Source organism: Hippocampus zosterae, chromosome 4, assembly GCF_025434085.1.
Source record: "Hippocampus zosterae strain Florida chromosome 4, ASM2543408v3, whole genome shotgun sequence".
NCBI lineage: Eukaryota > Metazoa > Chordata > Actinopteri > Syngnathiformes > Syngnathidae > Hippocampus > Hippocampus zosterae.
In genome coordinates this window covers 23,123,412-23,147,218 of record NC_067454.1, presented here as the reverse complement: position 1 = coordinate 23,147,218, position 23,807 = coordinate 23,123,412, and the positions used below count along the sequence as shown (strand labels likewise).

The 23,807-nt window shown below is 39.4% G+C and overlaps 1 protein-coding gene across 3 annotated transcripts in view; it reads left to right on the top strand.

Moving 5' to 3' along the window:
* Nucleotides 1–23,807, top strand: part of map2k5 (mitogen-activated protein kinase kinase 5) — a 57,442-nt gene that overhangs the window by 14,196 nt on the left and 19,439 nt on the right. For all 3 annotated transcript variants that reach the window (XM_052063217.1, XM_052063216.1, XM_052063218.1), the window contains 11 exons: nucleotides 6,416–6,455; nucleotides 8,879–8,947; nucleotides 9,846–9,927; nucleotides 11,680–11,741; nucleotides 14,621–14,669; nucleotides 14,778–14,851; nucleotides 15,475–15,525; nucleotides 15,629–15,700; nucleotides 16,531–16,560; nucleotides 20,306–20,332; nucleotides 20,620–20,652. In XM_052063217.1, coding sequence (XP_051919177.1) covers nucleotides 6,416–6,455; nucleotides 8,879–8,947; nucleotides 9,846–9,927; nucleotides 11,680–11,741; nucleotides 14,621–14,669; nucleotides 14,778–14,851; nucleotides 15,475–15,525; nucleotides 15,629–15,700; nucleotides 16,531–16,560; nucleotides 20,306–20,332; nucleotides 20,620–20,652 — 589 coding nt within the window. The remainder of the gene's footprint in view (nucleotides 1–6,415; nucleotides 6,456–8,878; nucleotides 8,948–9,845; nucleotides 9,928–11,679; nucleotides 11,742–14,620; nucleotides 14,670–14,777; nucleotides 14,852–15,474; nucleotides 15,526–15,628; nucleotides 15,701–16,530; nucleotides 16,561–20,305; nucleotides 20,333–20,619; nucleotides 20,653–23,807) is intronic.

Sequence of the window (23,807 nt, the reverse complement as noted above, 5' to 3'; positions counted from 1 at the left end):
TGGCCCATATTTGCTAACCATTATCTGTCATACAGTAGAGCAGCTCCGTCCTCACTGGCAAGACGGAGCCATTCATTTTTTTGCAGCAAAAGTTATGACAGGAACGCTGCTTCTTTCCTTTTTTCCCCCTCCTTGTTTAGTCTTTCCATCAATTCACCTACATTGAGCTGTTTTATTGAGATTGAAGTATTGATTACTGCCCCTACTAACCTTGACTCAGCCAAGTGTTCTCCCACATCCACAGCAAACCCAGTAAATTTCCAATTGAGCAAGGCCACAGTGCTGTCTATTTTCTCTTGTCTCAATCCAAACAAATTTGACTCTATCGCTTTGAGATTGTTTCATTAAAGTCCAACCTCTCATAGTTGTAGGACAAACAGAATGTTGATGTTTAGTGGTACAAATGGTTACAGTGCACTTGCGAAGGCCAATATTGCAAATCCAACAACTTCTCCGTCAATTTAGCTCTGCAGAAAATCCATATTATTTGGTGCCGAAAATGTTATGTTTGGGAGGAGAAGGAATACAATCTAACTTGTTTTGCTGTTCTGCATTGTTTTGTTGAAACAATATATGCAAAGCATATTTTTTAATACTGTAAAAGCACATTTCATTCCCAAAAAACAAAAAGTCAAGATTTAAATAACAGGGAAATGAATACAGGGTAAAATGGGAATAATTTAAAAATGTCCCAATATATTTTAATTGAACTTGAAAGTATAGGATAGAATTCTAATTAAATCTAGACTTTAAAAAACCATTACTATTCTCCATTTATGCCCTTCAACTAGCTCTTGTCTAGTTTTTGTTGTGGTTATCAAGTGTAAAGGCATCACTAAAGGCTCCCCACTGTTACGGACAAGCCAAATTAAGTTTGAACCCCCAAAGTGTAGACGTCAACAAGGTCTCCGTTTCAAACATATGTTTTTAATACAAAAATCGCCACGACTAAGAGATAACATAAAGCGCTGGTCAAAACAAGGACCAGAGGGCACAAAAAACGAACAACAAAAAGCGCTTTCACAAAAGGCAGGGGAGGAAAATAAGGATCACAAAGACAAACAAAAACAATGTATCAAAATACACGCAAGAGAAAGCCAAATCACAAAATAAAATCCAATACTTACAAAACCATTGGTACTGAGAGTTCAAAAGCGAAACACAACGAGATCTATAGCAAGAATAGTCTATGAGCATGGAAACAGTAAGGCATAAACAATACTCCGACAACCAGAAGACAGATTGCGGGTGCTTAAATACACAGTTCCGTAATTGACAAATTGACAGCAGGTGTGCAGCCAGCAAGTCCGCTCAGTCTGCCACCTGCTGGCCAGGCCCAGAACAGGAACATGACACCCATCTTTTAAACCTTTAACCCATTTATGACCCAGAGCCATTTCGACTCAATTGGATGTTACCAACACCTCAACTCTCTAAAGCCACACAACCTGACCTGGCCATCCATCAGTGTCTGGCTTTTTTTCTTTTTTTTTATTATTATTAGACACTCTCTTAGGGGTCCATCTCATCCACCAATTTAACTCATTCTATGGCTTATGAGTGTGATTACAAGGACGTACAGGTTGTCGATTCCACTCTTGAATACAGAAGTGCAATTAAAACCAGCACATTAGCATGGCTGTGACCGTGGTGGCATCTACTGAGGCACTTTTCTTCAAGCCTCTACATTTTCTCTCTTGGTTTAATCTTGTCACCATATTGATTACATTTTATGGTCAAGACTCCAAACTGTTTGGTTAGTTTCTTGTTCACCTAGTACCTAAGTGATTTAATTTTAGCCTAGATACTTTTGTTGAAGATGTACCTCAAGGGATTCTCTTTGACTTCACATTAGTGTATGAGAACAAACACATTCTAGAGAGACAAGCTACTTTTGAAATAGTTCATTCATCCATCTTCTAATCTGCTTATCCTCATGAGGGTCGCGGGCGTACTGGAGCGTATCCCACCTGTCTTCGGGCAGTAGGTACGTAGGTTACGCCCTGAACTCTTTGCCACCTAAGCACAGGGCACACACAGGATAAACAACCATCACAGCGCTTACAAGAACATCAAGAGACAATTTAGAGTGTTCCATTAACCTGCCTTGCATGTGTTTGGAATGTGGGAGGAAACCGCAGTACCAGAGTAAATCCACGTAGGCACGTCGGAGAACATGCAAACCTCACACAGGAAGCTCAGAGCCGGAATTGAACCCTTCACCTCTGCACTGAGGCGGACGTGCGAACCACCATGCCACCCGTTCCGAAATATTGTCTGATCATATACAGTAAATTAACTAAATATATTGTCTCAAAAGTCTACACACAAATATTCCAACTTGTTGTGTATTGCTAGGGCTTTTCACAAAGTTTTCTGAAGGATGCATATTGTACTCGCATCCCTGTTTGTGTTTAGGATTTGGCCTCTGTGTCATAAATGAAGCCATAATAGCTGTCAGCTAGAGAGAATGGTGGCCCGTCAACCACGCGGCAGTTTAAAAGTACTGCATTAGCCCTGATCCAAAAGGCCAGTCTTTCTAACATATCGCCCCAACTTGAGACACATTGCGAGAGGGCCTATGAATACTGCATGATGGAGCTTTTATTACAGAGGAGCTAGAGTGTAAATAAGATCCAGGCAATGAGGCACATTTACTGGGGTCAGATCAGGGAGGAGTGATGGGGGGGGGGGGTGCTTCGTAACCTTGTCCCCATCTCTTCCGCTGTCACAAGCCTGTCATTGTTACTCATACAAGAATGTTGCCCTGAGGTGGTCAAGGACAGTCTTCTTTAACCAAGCCGTACCATATATTTATCTTTATAACATCCTTATATAGCACTATCAAAAATCCAATGTGTCTCTCTTGCCATTCTTATGATTAGGATTCTGTCTTTCAAAGTTAATTTGCAGTTAACTTATTATTGAGATGGCTTTGAGTCTGAATTCATTGAGATGTAGTACATTCTGAATTGCTGCCCGAGTGATATGAAACAGTGCTCCCAATCTACAAATATAACCGCCCCGACATTGGACAACATTGGACACTGTAGCAGCCCCAACAATGTGCTTCTAAAAGTACAATTAAACTGAAAGACATGTTTTTTTATTCATAAAATGGCACCAACCACTGAATCTTCTGACAACTTGCACATCATAATGACATCCAATACCGGAGCTGTCTCAAATATTCTGCCTTTATGGTTAATTTAATAAAGCATCAGTTTTGAGATCGACTCTGTCAAGCATTAATTAATCACCTACTGTATAATATAACACAGGTCACTCTTTCACTTTTTTTTTTTAAATCAAAGATGCAAGTAAACATTTCTATATTTTTTTTTGTGCTGGGTGCATATCTGCCCTAATTTTTGGCTGGCACATCAGGTTTTCCTAATCATAATAATATACTAACAATAATAATATGTACTACTGGTAATATATTTCCTAATATTTACCTATTAAAGTTTAGGTTCAGCAAAAGATTGATTTTTTTTTTCTTTATGAAAGATCATAGTTATCAATTGCAACCCATAGTAAAATCGGTATTGCACAAGCTTTTTTTATAATACATCAAAAACAATTAAAAATGAAAAATGATAATATTTCAAAAACCTGATATGCTAAGAAAATAGTAAAGATTTTTATTTTATATATTTTTTTATCAACTTAAAAATATGTTTGGGGGCACATTTAAGCAATCTCTCATTAAAGTTTGTTGTTGACCCGTAAAGTTAGAGCTGATGTGTATAATATTTTGGTTCCTTCAATTGCTTTTGTCACAAATCAAATCTCATTATGATGCATTACAGTTTTACACCGCTGCAAACAGCAACCTCAAAAATAAGTATTATTAAATGTATACCCTTCTGATGGGGTGAACTGTAAATCAGAACTGAACATGATTGTTTTAAATGCTGAATATTTTACATAGTTCTTGTCGTGATATCAGTGCAGTATATTGTGCAAGCGGCCATAATGGGTTTGGTCTGTTCAGAGACCAATCATTAATCCAAACACATTCAAGCAAAATTGTAGCAATATTTCAACACAGAGGTTCAGCCACATGCTTGGTAACTCGGGCTAGAATAATGGGAGGACTCCAGGTAGTTTGTTTGATAGCTTACACAACCTGCTCATTCAGCATTAACTTTTCTACCCCTGCGATGTAGCCTCAATTAACATCCTCGTTTTAATTACGAGGCAGCAGTCATGCTTAGCTGATATTGATTGTTGTTTAGAACAACACCGAGACATCAACGGGAAAACAAGGACATCGGCCTTTTGTGAAAATTGCTCTTTCATGGAGAACATGATCTTAATGGTCAAAAGCACTCTTGGGACTAAAATAAATAACACTGTCTATACATGAAATATAGTTTTATAGCGCATTGCATACACAATGGAACTCAGTATGCTCAATTCGGATCCAAATCATGGCTGTTTTTAGACCATGTTCATTTTTTACGTGGTGAGAGGTCATTCAGTACCGTGACTGGTAAACTATGCATGCAGTATCCTGTAAGTGTAACTAATCCTCTAGTGTGGCATTCAGGACTTCAGCCATCTATCTATCTTCTATATATATATTGCGCGTCGTCCCGCACGCGGTCTGTCCTTCCGTCTGTCCCTTTTCAAAACGTACCTACTTCACCGCGCCGCTGCGCGCCGCCACTGCGCGCCGCCACTGCGCCCCGCCACTGCGCCGCTCAGGTAGTGGCTCACTACGATCGCACGGGCATCTTAGCGAAAAAATGTTGTCTACCCACAAGCATTGCAATGAAATTGTTATTTATTTAGTAGAGCTAAACATCTCTTTATTTTCGCGATAAGCCATGAAGATGAACAAAAAGTTGAACCAAGCAACAACACTTTTGTGGGCCGAAGGCCCACCTTACCAGCCTTCCGCAGGAACTAGCTGATGAGTCGCCCGGAGGGCGGCGAACCACCACCTTACCAGCCTTCCGCAGGAACTAGCTGATGAGCCGCCTGGAGGGCGGCGAACCAGCTAGTTAAATCATAATAGGGCTGTGCTTCTTTGCTTCTCTTGCCACGATAAAAGCAGGACTGTCTGCGATTGCTGCAGTGTAGCCAACTCGACCAACCTCCTGTCTTTTCTTAGGAAGTTTCGCTGCATCATAACCTCACTGTTGGCTTCCTGATTATAAGTGTCCTTTAGAAGAAGAGCACAAAACTTGTGCTTTCTAACACCGTACCTAAGTGGTTTAAAACCCATTTAGAAAACAGGAAGTATTTTGTATCAATAGGTAACTTTAAGTCTAAGCAGTCAGCAATCACATGTGGAGTTCCACAAGGCTCCATTCTCGGGCCACTGCTATTTAACATTTATATGCTCCCATTGGCTCAGATAATAGAGATCAATAAAATAGGTTATGCAGATGATCTCATCACAAGACTATGGCCCTCTACGTTCCCAGACTAAATGCATTGAGCAGTTAAACAAATGGATGTGCCCAAATTTTCTGCAGCGGAACAAGAGCAAAACAGAGGTTATTGGTTTTGGAGCCAAAGAAAGAAGATTGGAAGTCTGTAAACGGCTTCACTCATTACATCTTAAAACACAGAGTAGGTGAAAAACATAGTCATGGGCTCAGATCTCACTTTTGAGAAGCACTTCGAGATGGTTACAAAGCCTGCTAACTATCATCTGAAGAATATGTTACGGGTAAAAAAGTTGATGTCTCAGCAGGATCTGACAAAACCTGTCCATGCATTTGTCAGAAGTACCCTTGATTATTGGAACAGTATCTTTACTGGTCTGGAAAAAAAAATCGATCAGACACCTGCAATTAATTAAAATGCTGCTGCTCGAGTCCTAACCAAAACCAGGAAAATTCATCACATCATTCCGGTCTTGAGATCATTACACTGGTTTCCCATATGTCAGAGGACAGGTTTTAAAATCCACCTTTTAGTATGTAAAACTTTAAATAGTCAAGGGCCAAAATATATCAGAGACCTCCTCATTGAATATAAACCACCTAGAACTCTTAAGATCATTTGAGACTGTTCGCCTCTCTGTCCCTAGAGTCAGAACTAAACATGGATAAGCAACATTCAGCTTCTATGACCCACATATCTGGAACAGCTCCCAGAAAACTAGATCAGCCAAGACGCTGAGTTTCTTGAAATCAAAGTTAAAACCCCATTTGTTCACTGTTTTAATTAGATGATCTTCAATGAACCAATGAATCAGTGCTGAAGCAGAAATCAATGTTTTTGCAATATTTTTGTCTTTTGTTTTTCCCCTTGCCGAAATGCCTTTTTTCCTGATGTCTTTTTGTGAAGTACTTTGAGTCACTTTACTGTTGATTTGTGCTATACAAATAATTTTGCCATGCTTTGCCTTGCCTTACTGTATGTGGACATGCAGTTTTTTTTTTTGTCCTTCTAGAGCATATCATCTACTCGGCAAGCGTGTCTTAGCTGTCAAGGTGAGACTAAATAACATTCAGACAACTACTATATATATATATATATATGTGTGTGTGTGTGTGTGTGTGTGTGTGTGTATACATATATGTATATGTATATGTATATATATATGTATGTGTGTGTGTGTGTATATACATGTATGTATGTATGTGTGTATATACATGTATATTTATATGTGTGTGCGTTTTTCTCATATTTGAAACAATTTTTCGATTAGTTACCTTATTTTCACGACTATAAGGCGCCATTAAAAGTCTTAAATTTTCTCCAAAATGGACAGGACGCCTTATGGTGCGGAGCGTCCTTTATATGCGCTGAGTTCCAAAATCTGACTGACAGCCGACACGCTGTTTATATTGAGAAAAGGCGGAAGTGACTGTGGCCAGGCATGCAGGAAAGAAGTTGGCCAATCAGGGAAGCGTGGGCGTGTATATATACATATATGGAGAGGGCGAGAGAGAGAGAGAGGGAGAGAGAGGACAGGCAAGCTAGTCCGCCAATGGTGAAGGGTGGGCGTGTAAGTGGACGCCTCAAGCCAGTACCAACACTTGTATAGAGTGTGGCAATGTGCATTGTTGCAAAACAACTCCGGTTTTGGTTTCTAAGAACCCCTGAAAATAAATTCGACAAAAAGAGACGCCTACGAAGCTCAGTTCAAACTTAAAGCCACCGGTTATCTTTTGGCATGCGTGCCCATCTCACAGCAGCGGTGAAAAAACAAGTCAAGCAAATGAACTCTGAGCTTGCCGTTATTCCCGGAGGCTTGACTAAAGAACTCCAACCGCTGGACATTGGCATCAACCGGGCGTTCAAAGTAAAGTTGCAAACGGCATGGGAACAATGGATGATCGGTGGCAAACACAACTTTACAAAGAGTGAGAGGCAGCGCTTGGCGAGTTACGCCACAATACGCAACAACGAGAGGGAACGCGGCGTTTTTGATGGATTACGGTACTTGCACAATTGTTCAATTCTTTCTACACACACACGCGCTGCCACCATGTTTCGCTCTGTTCTTTACTTTCAAATGTGGGAAAGCTTCACACGAGAGAAATGTTGACTTTGCTGTTGCTACTCCTTCTTTCCGCTCGACAATGCGTAGCAACTCACACTAGCATGTGATGCATTCAATGACAACTGAGATGTGCAGTCCTCTGCTTCTGATACAGAGGATGAGGACTTTGATGGATTTCTGGGTGATGATTGATCGATAAACGTGAGAACATTGTACGATGGCTAAATAAAATACACCCGAACTCAGTTCTGCTTTCGTTGCCTTTTTAAAAACGTGTTTTTATCTTATCTGTATGTCTTGGCATGCTACCGTATGCTTCAAGCTAACGTGTTAGAGTGCGCGCATGCATGCCGTATGTTTAAGCTGGCGTATGTTTTACCACTGTAAAACTGCGCCCATTCGTACGATGCGTCCTGTGTATGTGTAAAATACAGAAATGTCACGCATTACTGAGACTGCGGCCATTAGTACGATGCGTCGAATAGTCGTGAAAATACGGTATGTTAAGCACCTTAACATTGAAGAGTGCATTTCGTAAATAAAAATACTAAATGAACAGTGTCAGTTTACCTTAATTTCAATGATGACCACAGATAAGACAAATTGAATCATAACTGGATCCATGATGGAAAAAAAATATATATTGATTTGTAGTCTTCATGGTAACGGACTCCTTACCTCGCAATATTGTACATGGGGTTGGATGACAAGATGCTCACCTGTATGTGAAACCGTTTCTTAAAATAGGCCAACTTGAAGAAGACAAAATAGGATCTGTAAAGTTTGCTATCAACAGGGGGTTCACAGAAGAATCTTTTTGTGGTTCTCAAAGGAGCACTAAAGTTTGTCGCTTGGTGCTCATTTTCTTCCTGATCCATCGACCACACTCGCGGTTGCAATTGAAGGATTTATTACTTCTACTATTAATTACTCTCTCATTGATCGAAATGGCTTCGAGCAACATCTTAAATTGTTCTGTAGATGTGTTCACATTGTACAATTTAGTAGCTTACTCAATTAAATCGATGCTTCATCAAGGGCATAAAAATAAAAGTAAGAGACAAACCTTGTATTTTCTTGTCAACGTTCGGAAAATTAACGGAAGGGGAACGCACTCTTGCATCTGAACACACATTTTAAGAGTATTTCATGGGTGCCAGAGGGGATTTCTGAACGGAAGCCTATAATTCATATCGAAGGCGCCAACTTACCTCTGTCACCCAATGTCTTGTTAACGTGTAAGATGTTCTACCTCATACATTCTTTGTTATGTCTGATGCGCACGGAACAAAAACTAATATGATACCGTACTTAATAGGATGCCTGGAAACAGCTTTGAAAATGTGGCAAGAAAAAGCATAAATTGTCTCCTGTAATTGCAGTATCTTCAATTTTGTATTGCAACAGGTAATTCCTCTCGACATCACTGTGGAGCTCCAGAAGCAGATAATGTCAGAGTTAGAAATTCTCTACAAGGTCAGTTTCTGTGATTCATTATATTGAATAATTTGATGTCAAAACCAGATTTTACCAGAGATAAACTCCTTGTGTGTTCTACATACTTGGCCAATAAAGATGATTCTGATTCTGATTAACCGTGCAGATTTTGTTTTGTTTTTTGTTCTTTTTTTTTGGGGGGGGGGAAGAGAGGGTTTGTTTTCATGTTTTTGTTCTGTTTGAGTTTTGCATACCTTAATGAACTTGAAATGTTACATCAACCTCCCATGGGACTACAATGTAGTGTGTAATATCTGGCAGATTTTACATGAATATACACTGTCCCCATTTGAAACGCGATTGCAGTGTACTTGATGGGTTTTTCTTTCATTAACAGAGGAATACCAACAACTTTGTCCATGTGTGTATATAGAGAGTGTGTTCTTAAATATACTGTATGAAGACAAACATTTCTATTTGTGAAATTGATTCAGCGTGGCCAAGATATAATTTTGTGCTAGACTGCAAATCTTAAGGTGTACATGCCTCACAAGTTTCTTGGGACTCCAGAGGTTAAAAAAAAAACAACAACTCCAATACTTGTACTACAATCAGTGGCATTGAAACACCTACTCTCGTTATACCATGCAATAGAGTCAAAGAAACTCTCCCACCTAGATCTCTCTTAGAAAGAACTTGTTTTCTCGGCATGTCATGCACAAATTATTTAACAGTGTGAAGGTTTTCTTGTCCAGTGTTTTCATTTCTTTCACGAGGCATTGGACTATTCTGCTTTTTATCAGCAAAAACGGCCTTTGCAAAAAATGTGCCTGGAAAAAACAAAAAACAAAATTATTTTAATAACATGACTTACATTAGTAATTTGGAATACTGTTTATATATTCTGCAATTGCTAATTATTTTATCCTCATTGCAGTGTGACTCGCCCTATATCATCACCTTCTTCAGTGCTTTTTTTGTGGAGAACAGAATATCCATATGTACAGAATTCATGGATGGTGAGTTTACCCTTCGTGTCTCTCCCATGTATCCATTTACACATTTGCTGATCAAAAGAATGTCATGGTGTTGTGAGCTGCTTAGCATGCTGCTGTGCTAAAAGCTACAAGGGTGTAATAAATCCAAACTTGAGTGGAATTCGAGGGGCTTTTGTGTGTGTGTGCGTGTGTGTGTGTGTGTGCGTATGCGTATGTGCGTGCACGCGCTCACCCGAATGTCAATCAGTGTGAGATGTCTGTAGTTGTGTATCTGTGTGTGTTCACTGTGTTAATGCATTGAATCCCCTGTTTCACACTTTTGCCAAACTGTCAACAAAGTATGTCCAATAGTTTGGCACTTATTTTGCACCTTGACAGTTTATGTATTTTTCGCTTTTCAAAATGTGGATTCTGAGTTTTTGGTTTGTATCTAAAAAAAATAGTCATCATATTTTTCAGATTTTAAAAAATTGATTTTTAACATTGTTTTTGGACACAGAATACAACATTGTGAGTGCATATTTATGTGCATTTTTCCCCCCCTCTCCTTACCCAGTGTTTTTCCTTTCTGAATTCGGATTGTAATTTCCCCATTGCGGGACGAATAAAGGATATCTTAATACTTAATGAAAAGATTTTGGGGTGAATTTGTGACCCATTCAGACATTGAAATAATTCCCATCCATTACTGCTTTTTGTTATGTTTTTTTTCTTTTTCTTTTTAATGAAATTGTAAATGACCTTTTTGTTGCATTGTAAAGTATGTCATATTAGTTAAATGAGGTGTTCATTGCCAACTAAGGGTGGTCAAAAGCCAGTTCTGTCACGTTCGAGACCGAACCGAATATTTTTAGGATCCCACAAATGCAGGCTCAGACAAACTGCGATAACAAATTATTTACAGAAAAACACACACAGAGAAGTACAAACAGAAATCGCTGGTCACAAGGAGCCAGGAAAAACAAGGCATAAACAAAAAGCGCATACTATGCTTTTTTTTTCTTTTTCAAAACTTGTAATCAGTCCCCAGATATCTTGATAATGTGTGCAACATGCGTTTGTCAAAATACCCCAGAGATGAAGAATTTATAGATATATTTTAGCATACTTTTTGCCACTGTGCAGTCAGTTCGCTCTAAGGGCTGATCAGTCTCCATCTCGCTCCTCATACTGCTGTGCCAGGACGGCTTTGGTAGGGCAACCAGTGGCTTCCAACTCGCTGGCGTTTTCACACACCATTGCAATGTCACTTGTGAAGGCACCTTTTGATCACCAAGACACTGAAACACACTTGTCAATTGATGTAGCCATGTAGCACATGCCATCGACAAACACAAATACGATCCACCCAATAAATCACAAACCTAGCCGAACATAATTTTAAAACGTTTTCAGAGACTCATGCCGATAGTACTCTAAACTGCAGCTCGGCCACCACATCAGAATGGTTCTCTGTCGAGTCATCGGTGGAGATACATTGTTTAGGGTGGCGGTGGTTATTATGTTAATTAGCCCCACTGTTGTGGGGGACGCAAGTGCAAAAGGTCTCCCGCACAGACAGAATTTTCAAAAACCGGCAGATAACAGAGTATGTCCTTGGTTGTTTAATTTCACACTTGATGGCTGGACAGGCAGTCTTAGCCCAGAGACCCATGTATTTGCATAGAAACAATAAAAAGTCAATTTTCCATAATATGTTCCCTTTAAGATATCACAGAAATATAATGGAGTAATTGTTTTGGGATAAATGAAAGAGCTCTTTTTCCAATACAGGTGGTTCACTTGACGTGTATAAAAGGATCCCGGAGCATGTCCTGGGAAGGATTGCTGTGGCAGTAAGTTTGAATATATCTAGCTGTATTCAGAAGTACATTACATTGACTTAGGGCTGTGTGTATTTCAGATACGTATATATCTTATATATATATTGCGCGTCGTCCCGCACGCGGTCTGTCCTTCCGTCTGTCCCTTTTCAAAACGTACCTACTTCACCGCGCCGCCACTGCGCCGCTCAGGCAGTGGCTCACTACGATCGCGCGGGCATCTTAGCGAAAAAATGTTGTCTACCCACAAGCATTGCAATGAAATTGTTATTTATTTAGTAGAGCTAAACATCTCTTTATTTTCGCGATAAGCAATGAAGATGAACAAAAAGTTGAACCAAGCAACAACACTTTTGTGGGCCGAAGGCCCACCTTACCAGCCTTCCGCAGAAACTAGCTGATGAGCCGCCCGGAGGGCGGCGAACCACCACCTTACCAGCCTTCCGCAGGAACTAGCTGATGTGCCGCCTGGAGGGCGGCGAACCAGCTAGTATATATATATAATGATTTTGTTTTTTAAACTATTGAAAATAATGACTCTGGAAAAAAAGGCTGAATTTATGTAGTTCTTTTTTAACATGGTTTTTAACCTTAAATAAGAGGACAATCCAAAGATGAAAAAGTGAAACGAAAAGATCAATAAAAAGAATAAATAAACTCCTCTTTAAGCATAATGTCCTTCGTGGGGCTGGGCAATATGGCTGAACAATTTCTACAATATAAGTACAGTATTTCCTATCAGTCAATATTGATAAGTATTTCTTTGCAAAATAAGAAAAACAATGAACTGTTTTTGTTTACATTGAAATGTAGTGTAATGTGCTAACTAAGGTTGTAAGTGCTAATTTGCAGTAGATGCTACCACGAAGCAGCATCATTGATAGTTACACGAGCACGTCAAACTCAGGGAACTCCTTTACTTATACAACGTATGTATCCATCCTTAGATATTGAATCGGGTTGGTGTGCAAGAGTTGTACTGCATCGACAGCTCATTTATTTGATGTTTCTGGATTGCTTTGGCAGCCTCTTCTCCATTTTGGCATAACTGTTTCATCTTCATGTGTGGAGGCAGCTGAGCGCTGCCTACAGCATGCACAATGTCGTAGTCGGGGTCTTTGCTAGCTTCTTCCCTCTAGCCATTAACTCCTTAAACAGTCACTGACATAGTCACTCTTCTTGCACCACAAAATGGTACTACAAAACTACTGGTTACTCTAAAATGGTTCAATGATTTTGTTGTTTACGATGATACTAGTGCAGCGTGTTATACCGGAGACAAATTCCTTGTGTGTTCTACATACTTGGCCAATAAAGATGATTCTGATTCTGATTTCTATTGCGATACATATTGATATTGAATCGTCGACCAGACCTACATACACTCATCGTGGGCATGAATGTCATTATTTTGGGGTGTTTTATCATATAATTGAACCATTACTTTTACAAAGCGGCAGGATTATCTAATGTAATGTTGTTCAAAGACGTGGTGGGTTCACTCAATTTCATGTTTTCTATTGGAGTTGTCATATACCACCATATTTTACGCGACACAATGCTGGAGGTTTAGGCCATACCACTCCTCAAAATGCTTGCAATTTAAAGGGACAGTGCATCCCTCCCGATGAAAAAAATATATCAAACGACACAAGTCGACCTTGGCACTGAATGTTTTGTTTGTAATGGACTTCTTAAGCCGCTCTTGGCATTTAATGAATTAAGAGGAAGGAGTGATTGAGTCAACATTTTTAACCAACCCCACAAAATAAATGGTGATTTCATCTATAAAATAGGTTTACCAAAAGCTGTATTTTCCAATTAAAGTACAAGAAAGGAAACCCAAGTGTCAAAAGATTAATTAGTCTCTATTTAGTGCAGTCCTGACAACAGTTATTTGCCTGAATGACCGCCTTTTTTTTTTAATCCCCCGTTTTAGAGTCCCTTGTCCTTTTTATAGTAATGGCCCTGATGTTATGTGAATGTCCCCTTAGAACAATCATTACCATTCTCCTGTCGCTGTTCCTCTATTCTATCTCCCATTTCAAACCTTGTCATCAATGACAGCTGTTATTTCTGTGTTAATTTGGTAATTTACAACTTTGCCATCTTAAAGCCATCACAACTTTTAATTATCACGCGAGAGGCACCCAAGAGGATCTGAGTAAAGATCTACACATCATTCTCACCACTTTTTCGGCTGCTTGACCTCAGACAATTCCTTTTGCTTTTTGAATGGTCAAACAGCTTCAGAGAAAGCTCCTGCTGCCGGTCGTTGCATTACTTTTTACAAGTGGTGTACTTTTTCCACTATGTGCTGTTGAAATGTTGTACTAACTGCACTTTTTAATGCCGTTCAGGAGAGACTCTCTTAAGCTCAATTAACTCTCACTGTCTACACTTAGTGACTAATTCAAGGTTTACAGAGCCAAAAGTTTGACTAATGAAAGAGTGGCAATCATAGGTACACACAAATGGAAACTTTATTTTTTTATGACACCTTGTCTTGAACAAACAACCATTTATTACAACAAACATTACATTAGCTCCACTTTGGTGTCAGCACTCACCTTGTCTTGAACAAAGAACCATTGAGCAATGGTTGTTTGTTCAAGACAAGGTTTTTGTCCGCTACCAGACTAACCAATCCTCTCATCATCATTGCCAATTAATGAGACATTCACAGTCAACAAAAGGGACTCGCTACTGTTGAGTTAGGTTCAAGACAATTGCAGTTATGAGCCTGTTCTCACAATCATTCCAAAGGATACCTGACAAAAATTAATAGACCATCCCAATTTATTAGTCTTATTATCTGAAAGGTTGAATGACATTGAAAAGTAAAAAAATATTTATTTATTTACTTGTTTATTTTTCTTTCTGGTGGACAGGTTGTGAAAGGCCTAACATACCTGTGGAGCTTAAAAATACTTCACCGAGGTAAGTGAACTTAGGTTTGGGCTTTGTGTTGCGAAAAGGAGCCGAGTTGATAAAGATCAGTGCCGGATTGCTGATGTAGCAGTTGTATCACGCAGTTTCTCTCCACAGATGTCAAGCCCTCCAATATGCTGGTGAACACCCGAGGACAAGTCAAGCTATGCGACTTTGGTGTCAGCACTCAGGTACACTCATTCGTTTGTTGAATGCGAGAGAGGTTGGTAGTTGGGAGTGAGGGAAGAGTTACTTTTCTACGATTGTGCAGTCCTTTGTGCCTGTGGTCAAGCTGTCAATCACTGCATTCATTTTCGGCCCAGTGCTTTCCCATGGGTCTGTCTCGTACATTCACATTGCTCCATCCCATTATTCTGCACCGTCCCCCCCCCCCTCCCCCCACAAAAAAAAAATCTCGTTATAATTATGACCACATTCGCAACTGCAAAGCCTCATTGATATGCATTCAGGAGAGGTGGAGGAAAGCGTGGGCGACAGACAATACCCCTTGTCATTGTGTCGGTGTGGTTTTTTTTTCTCAGTCTCTCGATCTGTGTCTCTATGGAAAATGTTGCAATATGTATGCAAGCATTTGGGACATTTATCTGAATAACAAATCTGAATATCTGTTGACCTCCTCATACAGACACAGAACTGTTGAAACTATTTAATTTTTAACCTCAAATGTTTTGTTTGTTTCAAGGTGATAGATAGACTGTGCTTACTGTCTAACATAACACAGTTAACTCCTCTCTGCTCGAAAATAATAACAGCTCTCAGGGATTTTATTCATTATCACTGTCAATATTTACAGTTGGTGAATTCAATTGCCAAAACATATGTGGGAACAAATGCATACATGGCGGTAAGTGAACTTTAACTACCATGCCTTTTCTCTGACTGTGATCCTCTAACCAGTTATAACCTAAGGGCTTTTTTTTTCCTTCCCCCATATTGTTTTTATACAGCCAGAACGCATATCAGGGGAACAGTATGGTATCCATGCAGATGTCTGGAGTGTTGGAATCTCTTTCATGGAGGTAAGACAGTAAATTGTCTGATTTTCATAGGTGCCTGTGTGTCAGTGTCAGTCTGAGGGCGTGTGCATGTGTGTGTGGAGTCGAGTGAGAGCGAGAGCTGATGATGATGCAGTGAAGCAGTGTTCATTGCTCCCCAGGGTCTTGCTAAAGTGCCTGATTGACAATGTGTTTTCAAATATCATTTAAATTTCAGTATCCCACTCTTGTCACTTGTCTGCCCACTCAGGCTATTGATTCTCAATCTGTTTCTGGCCACAGTAGAACAAATGATTTGCACTTCTGCCTCTGCTTTTTGTGTCAATAATGTTTAATACTATTAAAAGGGGAACAATAAAGATGAGCTTACAGAAAATGAGCCAAGTCAAAATTATTGGCATGAACTCTCTGCGACTGTTTAACCCGGTTTACCTGTCCCCTTTTATTCAATTTATCTTGGCTATGCCTTGAGCTACATGAAATGACTTGCGCCTCCTTATCAATTTAGATTGAGCTTCACCATCAGCACGTTTCAATCAATAAAACATCCAATGAACAAGTGACGTGACAAATGTCAAGTCACCTGTCACTTACCCCCGCCCCCCCTGCCCCTACAAGAAGCATACATCCTCACATTTAGGGCGTATTCATCCATCCAGCCATCCATCCAGCCATGCCCTCCCAATTTATTATGTCCAGGGTCACTGAGGAGTAGGAACCTATCCTAGCTGAATTTGATTTAACAGCATTCACAACACATTATTGAGGGACTGTGCCAAATATTTTTTTGTTTTTATGTTTTCTTAAAACTACTGGATAATATTCCCTTTCATTTTGTGCTCTTTGTCATACAGCTGGCCCTCGGAATGTTTCCCTATCCACAGGTGAGTTCACACACAAACACACACTAGTTCATCTACAAAAATACAAATAAAATAATTCTGGTGTTTGAAATCGTTCGATAGAGGAAAAACTAAACAACAAATATTAAAATGATCCCCTTGCCTGACTCTACAAACAGTGGTCTTCTCGAGATGTACTTGTACGTCTTTTCAAAATTTTATCAACACATTCAAACTAATGTTAAATAGAACTGAGCATTTGTTGCAGAAAAGTGACTTTGTTAGTCACCGTTCAGGGGAATAATGAAGGATTCTAAAATGTCATTAGATGTCCTCTCGAAAGCCAAGGATGAAGAGGCTTGGATCAACTAGATTGTTCTTTAGTTTTGTTTTTTTGTTTTTTTTTTGGGGGGGGGGGGTGTCCATACACGCTATCTTTGATTTGAGTGCAGCATTTTTTCTCATTACATTACCTTAAGTCCCGCTCAGATGTAATTGCCGACCACAGAAGTGACTTCCCAATCTCATCAAGTCTTAATTAGCCCTTCAAATGGGTTTATCTCACTAATCTCTCGTTGAGCATTCCGAATCTGGTTACCTCAGATTCCATCTTGGGCCTGTGCACGAAATGATAGCCTGCGGTTTCTATCTAAAGGGTTTAGTCTTTCAGCTATGCTTTGTTTTTTTAAATAATAATAACTTACAGGGCATTTCAAGGGACCCATTGTCACTTGAATTTATGAGTAAGACAAAGGTTTTTTGTATCGATTGCTTCTGCTTTTCTTAATATTTGCTGCTAACCACAAAAACAAAAAAAAATCCATGTGCTTATTTTCTCCCGATTGTAACGGATTTGTCTCCAGTGTCTATCAAAAATCACTAATTTGTCTCCAGTTGGTTCAGAATGCAGCATCGACGGTTCTCAACTGAGTCAAGCAGACAACCATACTGCACATCACCACAATTGTAGCATTAGTACCTTGGCTTCCAGCTAGTTATAGAATTGATTTAAAAATTGTACGATGACTTTTAACCCTTTGTAATCTGATAACATGATAAGCTGTCCACTGTAGTAACCGCTGTGCCTTAAAGTATGTATGATTCTGGCTCTGAACTATTGAAGCAAACCGTTCATCCTTTATGTGGCAGTCCACAGCCTCAGGTCCTTGGGTGAAGAAAACTTAAAGCTAAAAATTGATAGAGCCTTCCCCATAGTGCCACCTTAATGATGGAACATCCTGCTTGATGAGAAAAAAAGATGCAAAACTGGCGACATCCTGTAATTAAACTCTTAATACTTTTTTACAGACTGGCTTTAGTTATGTCCTCTTCTCCAACCTTTAAAAAAAACGGCCATAAACCCTCTTGGTCTGATTGTCTTGTTGGTTTCTTCTGAAATTCCTTGATTCTTCAGTTTTATATTATAGATGGAATGACAGCTGATGTCTCTTTGTCCATTTATACTGCAAGTTCACAGTTTTCTGTCAACGCCATTTGTAAACATCTTTTTAAGGTGCTATGTAATGGATTATATAGATAAAATAGCGCTAAAGACATGGTGCAGTTCTTGGTCATGTTGTTGAAGTGAAGCAAATACGTAAAAGCCCAAAAAGTCTTAGTGAGTGTCTTAGTGTCATGCAGCTTTGTAATCTCTTAATTTTTCCCAGCCTCCATATGGTACTGCTGACCGATCACCGGTAGGCTTTTGCCGAGTGGCCTGGCAAGAGGGTCTGGATCTAGCAAGTGAGGCGCAGCTACAGCCAAAGTCCTCGGGCCTAGGCTGTCGCTTTTACTGACGTTGGCACAGCTGTTCGTACACCCCCCCACCCCCCACACACACACATTTTCCCAGAAAGCGTTCTATTCTAATATAGACTGTACTGTTTTTTAGGCAGTCGTTTAAAAAAAAAGATGATACATGTGTGCGTGCTGACAGTAAATAGTAGCATGAGTTGATACTTGATCAAAGCTCTTTGTAAGGAGTTAATTGAGGCCTTGCTGCACCAGCCTAAAAGTCTTTGACGACACAAGATCTGATGTTGGCAACACATTTGGTCCTGACCGACTTTTGTTTGCGAAATGGTATTTTCGTTTCTCATTGTGTTGTTTTCACTTGTTGTAGGTCTTAATTCTTCGTAGTACAATATTAAGGCTATAAAAGGCCATAGAGAGGGAAGGGAAGGCAGTGTACAAATGGAGCGAAAACAAAAATTGACACATTGAAGTGCGGCAAAAATGCAATAGACCTTGCAGAGATGTCCTGTTCCGTGCAGATGGACTTAAGAATGTTTATATTCCTAAGTGATAATCAAGCTCAGCGTTCAGGAAAAAAAAGAGATGGTGGCGATCACTTTTGATACGTGGTTAAACTTCCCCATATAAAAATAAGTGTTTGGTTATACTTGAATTGCTTTGTGTTCGACAATACAATTTCAACCTCTGAAGCAGTATGCAATTTGGTCCAAGTAATTATTTCAGGGCAAATTACTTTTACATTGTTGCCTTTAATGTGTCTGAATCAGGCAAAAGTGGATATGGAGGCAGTTTAAGAGTCTCTTGATACTTACAGTCTGTGGGAAGCTGTATTTAATTGAGTGAATCAATAAGTGCGGAAATATACTGTCAAAAGAGTTGCATAATGAACAGTTTGATAGGAAACATTATTACATTAGACAGACATTTGGAGAGCCTCCATCTTGGAACAGCCATCACTCAATTAGTCAAAATATGAACTTGTTTCTCAAACTTTAGTTTTACTAAGGTGCAAATGGAATTTTTTTAAAGGGGTTTTCATGTTATCGCAGAGTGAAACATGTAAGGGAAGGCATTGCCCCTGTTGACAACATTTTATCTACAGCGAAGCCCACATATACCACCGCTCAACACTTGCAGATTTTTCTTTCTTTTTTTGTGGAACTGATCCATAGCTATTTGCTGTAAAACCTGTCTATTCGCTGTCCTGCGCTCGGGCCAAATCAATAAAAGCATTACTTCGAAGCTGTCGTGTGCAATCTAGGTAGTGTAAGTTTTAATTCATTGATGGTGTCGTCTGTTTGAGATGTCCAATTTTGTTCGTGGTCCTTGACCCCACTTTGTGCAAAGATGAAAATGAAAGTGAATGATTGGTTTGGCTTTTCTCCAGATGCACCTAGTAATTGTCAACTTTGCGTGCTTATTTTCAAAGTGGAAATAAAAGAGGATGAAATGATTGTAGAGTAGAATATGAGTTATCTTCTAAATTGTTGTTCTCCCTCGTTTCTTTCAAAAGTGTTTGTGCATGGGTAAAATTTGAATGTATCTCTTATGTATTTGTCATTTTTAAAACGGTTAATTTCATTGTGTACTTAAAAATGTTACTTATTACATGATTTAAATTTTTCTTTTTCATTGACTCCAAACAAATTGGAGACCAGCATCCTGAATCGACTTCACGTTGCACTGTGTTATAGAATGGCACTTTGAACATGCTCACTTTGACATCTGGTCATGCCGATTGTAGCAATTATTGTATATCTCAGTACCTCGAGATAACCTGCAGGGCAAGAATAAAGTGCTACTCTGAGGATTCACATTAGTGGATCTTTTTATGCCCATTCTCCCAAATGAAAGCAAGGCCATTAACAATTGTGTGTTTTCATTATGTAAATGGTGTTTCGCATACCCACAAATTGCCACCAGGAAAGCGATAATTTTCTCCTAGTGATCATAATGTGTCCAAGTGGATCGTCTTGATTATGATATGCTAATTACACATAGCCATATCTCCCTTCTCCACTTTGTGTTCCAGATCCAGAAAAACCAAGGATCTCTAATGGTAAGTATTTTTTTTGTTTGTTTCTTTGCAAACTCTTTGAATGGGCTTGCGTTCTCACATTTCACTGGATTAGCATGAACATTTTTGCTAATGCATTAAACTGCTCGTGTAGTAGTCGCTGCTCGTATGGAACGATAATATTCAAGAAAAAAAAGCGGGAGCTAACGATGACTTTGTCTGACTGCCCTGCATTTCATTTATCTACGAAGCTGACTGAATCACAACACTGATTTTCCAGATTGCCAAGAAAATCCCTATCAGCTAACGTGTTTCATCTTCTCTTTCAGCCTCTTCAGTTACTGCAATGCATCGTCGATGAGGTGAGTCGTCGTCTTATGTGCTTTTGCATCTAAAGTCAGTCCTAATGGACCAGAAAGCTTATATTTTGTTTCCTAATGAAGCAAACCTTTCGGGCCGCTGAGCTCCCCGCTCACTCAGCCTTCCACCCAAAGCAACTGCCTTAGGCAATACAACACAATATGTACTTGCACATTTGAATGGCGGACCTTTCATTCATTACATCTTATGCACAACACTGCTGTTGTATATTTTACAAAGTCAGCAGCACCAAAGTAGATTAAAAAATATTTTGAGACAGTAACTCGAAGCACTTTCCTCATGTGAAAAGTTTAAGATTTAGAGGTTTTTAACCGAAAACGAGTAAGGTGACTGTAATGAATTTAACTTAATGATGCAAAATCAACATTTATAGTTGAGAATAACAGATGATATATATTCACACTGCACATAGTTACAAACATACTGATATCATACTGTCTACATTTAATTGATCGTGAACTCCATTCTCGACATGACATTTCTGTGAATCAAGTCCTCCAGCTCAATATGTCTATGCTGGTTGAGGAATATAAATCCGCAAATATTTGAATCCACTGTAATAGAGGAAATGTGTTTAGTATTTTTTTTGGGGGGGGGGAGATATATAAGCTGCCAGTTGCACACCCCTGCTCAAAGCAGTGCTGGGAAAGCTGCATCTCAAATGTAAGATCATAGGAACGTCATAGACTCCAAATTATCCACAATTTCCAACCAGATCCTTCAAGCAACACCAGAGAAGCTTGTTGGAACAATATTGGGAAGAAAAGAGAAACTGAATACAAATTTCCTCTTTGCATACCTTTTCCGCTATTAGTTTTTATCCCTTTTGTATGTGAAACACTTCCTTGTCACTACAAGATGAAATAAGGTCTGTGATTTTCACTTTGTAAAATGGCATTGCTTGAGATAAATGCTAACAAAAATAAATACATGTATATATTTCATATTACTAGTTATTTATGATTTAAAATAATATTTAGCATCCCGTCTGTGTAGAGCAGGGGTGCCCATTAGGTAGATCCTGATCTACCGGTAGATCTAAGACAGGTCCCAAGTAGATCCGAGGAGTGTCGAGGAGAAAAAAACCAAACAACCATTTGTGTGTCTTTGACCATGTTAGTAATATATTTTGTGTGTTAATATACACTGCACACTAATCATCAGTCTCATTTTCACCAAAAAAAAAAAACATTTAATAAATAAAATAAAGCAGGTAAATCTTAAATTTAAGGTGGTGCGTGATTACGTCACCAGAAGTTGTTAGCGCTCAGCAGTTTGCAATTGCAGCTTGTGATCAGAGCTGTTGCGCTCTTATCTTTTATCGTCATGATTCTCATTCAGAGTTTACTTCGTGTACAATTCACCGAGGGCACGAGCAAAGAATAGGAATCTTGGAGGGCCCAGGAAAGCACTTTAAAATGGTATGTGTGAGCTACGATAGTTAACAGGCTGCAAAAGTGCGTGGCATGCCTCCGTTTCAGGCTGTTTCTCAACATGGCGTGTGCGCGTGTGTGCGCGTGCCGGTAAGGGTAGATCCCGGGATGTTAGTTGATCGAAAAGTAGATCTTTGGTCCAAAAAGTTTGGGCACCCCTGGTGTAGAGTAATAGCTTACTTAGTATTAAAAAAATTACATAATTTTTTAAAATCGGTGATGAATTGTTTTATGAATTCTTTGAAACATTTTAAAATGAAAATGCAAAATTTGAAAACATAGCTAAGTTCATTTGTTATCATAATCTTTGAAATGGTTGGTCATTACCTGAGCCCTAAGTAACGGGGATGTCGTCGCAAATGGCAAAGTGGCCACACCCTGAGATGGATAAAACCGTATTTTTTCAACTCAACTCAAATGTATTTACAGAGCACTTTCAAAGAGCTATCGCTGCACACAAAGTGCTGTACATGGAGCAACTCACATATAATCGGTCACAAAGATGGTAGATGGCACCAAACAGTAAAACTAAGATCGAATCTGAGTCATGCTGAGTCAAATGCTAAAGAATACAAGTGAGTTTTGAGGTGGGTTTTAAAGATGGGCAGCGAGGAGGCTTGCCGAATGTTTAGTGGGAGGTCATTCCAGAGAGAGGGACCAGCAACGGAAAAGACTTGATCCCCTCTGAGCCTCAGTTTAGTTCTTGGTACTTCTAATAATGTTTGGCCCGCAGACCTGAGGCGCAGGGCAGGTGTGTAGGGGCGGATGAGCTCAGAGAGGTAAGCTGGCGCGAGGTCATTTAGAGATTTGAAAACGAATAATAGGATCTTGAAAATAACTCTAAAATGTATAAGCAGCCAGTGAAGGGATGCCAGATTTGTTTATAAGGGATGCAGTATTTTGCTGCTTTTCATATTCCGCACAAGCAATAGTAATCAGAATGCCATGTTTGGACTTGGTTTGGTCCAACAATGACTTCTCAGCAATCTTGTGTGCTGACGAAAGAAAACAATTATGCCTGGCTACCTTTGGCAAGTAAGAAATTCTGGCTCGTGGTGATTAGTTGACTTAAAAATCGACATTGTAAATGTGGTTTAATGGCCTTTGTCTAATTTTGTCTTGTGGCCCCGATATAAAGAGTGACTGGACTCAGTAACTATAATAAACAACAATATAATGAATATCTCATGATGTGACTTATAAATGCAAAAGATGACTGTATGTTCTTATTTTTGGAGCAAATTCCCTCCATCACTGGCTCTAGTCCTTGAAAACTGATGACCGTTCATGTAATTTTTACATTTTGGATGAAACAACTCAGCCAAAGAAATTGTTTTCTCCTTCATGTTCTATGAAAGTGTTTTCAGTTGATTCCTTGAAGTAGAGCTTCTCTGTAGTTGGTCCGACCATCTGCCCACTGTTTGCTCTCATTTATGCTCCTCATTTCGGTTTGGGTAAAAGCAAGCAGTTCAACTGATAAAGAACTCGCCCTTTATTTTCGAGCCTGTAATTACTGATCTAATTTTGCCTCATAATTGCTTCATGGCAATGACATGTATATTTACTCGTACCCTTTTTGTCATGGTGGAACCGGAGGACTAATTCACATAGATGAGCCACTTTCATCAGCCTTCGTGTCTTTTGTGCTTTTTGCTTGTTGCAACATCAAAGCTGCAGCAGTCTTCCTCTTGCTGGAAACATGA